A 3,061-nucleotide genomic window follows, 5' to 3' on the forward strand; every position below is an offset into this window, starting at 1 on the left:
TCCACTGCTGGGGGTGGGGGCACAGCCTCTGTGTCCCCCAGCCCAGCTATCCTTAGGGGCTGTGGCCCTCCTCAAACTGCAGGATTAGGCCCTTGATGTGGGAGAGCTTGCGGTGCAGGTACTCGCAGCGGTCCTTCTCCTTCCTGTAGCCGGGGTAGGTCTGTGGGGGATGCGCAAGTCAGCACCTGCCAAGGCCCTGCCCTGCCCTCTTCTCGCCCTGCCCTCTTCTCGCCCTGCCCATCCTTACCCTCTTGAAGCGCCGGTACTCCTGCACAACCCTGTCCTCTGCCGCCTGCAACACAGGCAGGAGCGGCCGCTCAGCGGTGCTGGGTGCAGTCACATCCCCCCCCAGCTGCCCCTCACTCACCTTGTGCTCGGCCGTGCCACGCTGCAGTGTCTTGATGCGGGCACCCAGCTGGCCAAAGTGGCGGCTGACATTGCCAATACGGGCGTGCAGGTAGCGGTACTCGGCGTAGTCAGCGCTGAAGGCCTCAGTGTAGGCGCGGCACTGCTCTGCTGACCGGATAGCCCCAAACTTCCTGCACCAGGAGAGGGCAGGGAGTGGCTTGCCCGGGCCCCCAGCTGGCACTGGTATTGGAGGTGGGGAGGGGAGGGACTGGCCTGCTGCTTCTCCAGGTATGTGGGATTGACCTGACAACGGGGCTGGCAGTGCCACTCCCTGTCCCCTGCGGCTGCACTCACCGGCAGTAATCCGGGATCTCTGCGAAGGCGGCTGGGCTGCCGGCCCTGAGTCCACCGTCTGGGGTGAGAGGAGAGCGTCAGGCCAGAGCCCTGCACCTGGGTCCCTGCCCTAGCGCAGCCAGGAGGGCTGGTGTCCCCAGGAACACCCACCCCATGGGCTGAGCCCCACAAGCTGCGCGGCTGAAGCTTGCCCCAGGCACCCTGTCTTGCCCGGGTCTGCTGCTGCCAACCTGGAGTCTCACGAAGGCCTTGGGGGTGACAAAGCAGGTGCAAAATCTGAGGCCCCTGGCACCTTCCCCCAGGGCTTAAGGGGGACCAGCTTGGGCAGCCCAAGGCTTCCCCTGCGGGAGGTCCCTGCATGGAGCCCAGCCCAGGTTCCTTGCAACACTGTCCTCCTATTGCCCTGGCTGCCTGCCCCTGGGATGCAGCCACTCACCTCCCAGCACCGCCAGGTCCTGCTCCAGGCACGGCGTCCCCTCCTCCCAGTCCTCACCGGCCTCCTCGGAGCTCAAGGTCTCCCCGGGCGTGCTGGGCCGCGAGGGCTGCTCCGGCTGTGGCTGGGCCCTTGCAGGCTCCGGCCTGGGCTCCTGCAGGCTGCCAGGGCACGACTCCAGGGAGGCCTCGGCCACTCGGGCTCTCTTGAGCTGTGGTGGGCGGCAGGAGGCTGGCAGGGCCAGGCGCTTCTGAAAGCCCAGAGCCCAGCTCAGTGCTTCCCTAGACGCTGCCAGGCCTGCTCGGCTGGGACACAGCGCAGTGGGTCCAGCCCTACACCACAGCCCCCACCGGGGCCTGTCCTCCCTGCTGTGCTCACCATGCCCCACGGCTTCTTGCCCGTGTTCTGCTGCGCTGGGGTCTCTGCACCCTCCTGCCGAGGCGCCAGGGAGGGTCCGGCCCAGGCCCCAAGCTCCTGTTTCCTGGAGCAGGGGAGAAAAGAGCAGGACAGGAGGGAGGGGGGGGCACAGCTAGGGCCACAGCTGGCTTTAGTTTAACCCTTCTGTGCCCGGGAAGCAAACAGCCCGGCTCCAGCCAGCCTGCAGGTGCTGGCCCCAGTACCTGTGCAGCAGCTGGGCGAGGAGCTGCCGCTCCGCCGGCGTGTAGCCAGGCCAGTCCTCCTGCACCTGCCCCAGCAGCTCCTCCCGCAGGCAATACCTGTGCCCGCCGGGCTCTGGCTGTGCCACCTGCAGGCCGGGCAGCAGGGTCAGCCGCGCTGCACCTGGGGCAGAGCCCCCTCCCCAATGAGCCCCCACTTGCCTGCTCCAGCACTGCCAGCAACTGCGCCCCATTCTGCAGGCTGCCCCGTGCCCTCTCCAGCCGTGCCAGGAGCTCATGCTTGTGTTGGGGCCGTGGCGCCAGGAGCTGCACCAGGTACCTGGCCAGTGCCTGGGGGTCCATCGTTGGGGGGCTGCCTTGCCTGCTCCCAGCAAGGCACAGTGCTGGGGGGGGGCTGGCATCCAGCTGCTTCGGCAGGGTGACACATTTCCCTGCAAGGGTGTGGGGACACACAGCTGTCACCGCCGAGCCCTGGGTGCTCCGCAGCTGCCTACAGCTGCACCACAGCCCTGCCAGCCCTAGGGCACCCACTCCCTCCAGCCAAGCTGAGTGGAGGCCTGGCACACTCATCACAGCCAACGCACAGCTTGGGGCCTCTGACCTCTCTTGCTGGCCATGGCCCCCTTGGCCTCCTGGCTCCAGCCCCGCCTGCCCACCCGGCTGGCTCTGCCCCACACCTGGCAGAACCCCTAGCCGCCTCCGTGGGTCAGGCAGGTCCAGCGGGACAGTCACCAGGCAACTACACCAGCATGAGGTCCCAGCTCCCAAGCCCGCAGCCCCTGCTCTCCTGGGGCAGCCGCTGCCTAGCAGGGACCCGGTGCCCCTCGGCCCTCCCCAGGGGAGCAGGCGGCCGCCCGACTCTTCCCAGCCCTGCCGCCACGCCAGCCCCCCTACCCTGGCTGTGGGCCGCGGGCGAGATCTCGATGGCCGCTCGGCTCCACGACTCCTTCCCTGCCTGTGGTGCGCGCGCCCGCGCCAACTGGCACACGTCGTCGGTGGTGCAGACCGTGACCTTCTCCTGGATGCTGCCCACGCAGTCCAGCTGGTTCTGGCCCAGCCTGAGAGCAGAAAACCGACCCGCTGGGCCCGATCCGGGCCGGGGGGCCCGCACCCCCGCCCCGCTCCCCCAGGCCCTGCCGACCTGCTGCTTGGCGCTTCCTGGCAGGGCGCGGGCAGGGGCCAGGGTGCTGCTCCTCCTGGCCCGCGCCGTCCTCCCTGCTCGCCGCCCGTCCCCACCCCGCGGCCCCTCTCCAGCCCCTCGGGGGTCTGCAGGGCAGCTGCCCGGGAGGGGCCAGGGGCCGGCCCGCCG

At 69.4% G+C, this 3,061-nt stretch overlaps 1 protein-coding gene across 1 annotated transcript; it reads right to left on the minus strand.

Annotated features, from left to right (window-relative positions):
* Positions 1 to 35: 35 nt before the first annotated feature.
* On the minus strand, positions 36 to 2,172 carry ELL3 (elongation factor for RNA polymerase II 3). The gene is made up of 6 exons (XM_025212484.1): positions 1,756 to 2,172; positions 1,514 to 1,616; positions 1,139 to 1,385; positions 703 to 760; positions 248 to 539; positions 36 to 160 (listed from the first exon to the last, which is right to left on the minus strand). Exons 1-6 carry the CDS (start codon positions 2,151 to 2,153, stop codon positions 53 to 55), a joined length of 1,206 nt encoding a protein of 401 aa, XP_025068269.1. The 5' UTR covers positions 2,154 to 2,172; the 3' UTR covers positions 36 to 52.
* Positions 2,173 to 3,061: the final 889 nt, after the last annotated feature.

The sequence above is a fragment of the Alligator sinensis genome, unplaced genomic scaffold (genome assembly GCF_000455745.1).
Source record: "Alligator sinensis unplaced genomic scaffold, ASM45574v1 scaffold407_1, whole genome shotgun sequence".
NCBI lineage: Eukaryota > Metazoa > Chordata > Crocodylia > Alligatoridae > Alligator > Alligator sinensis.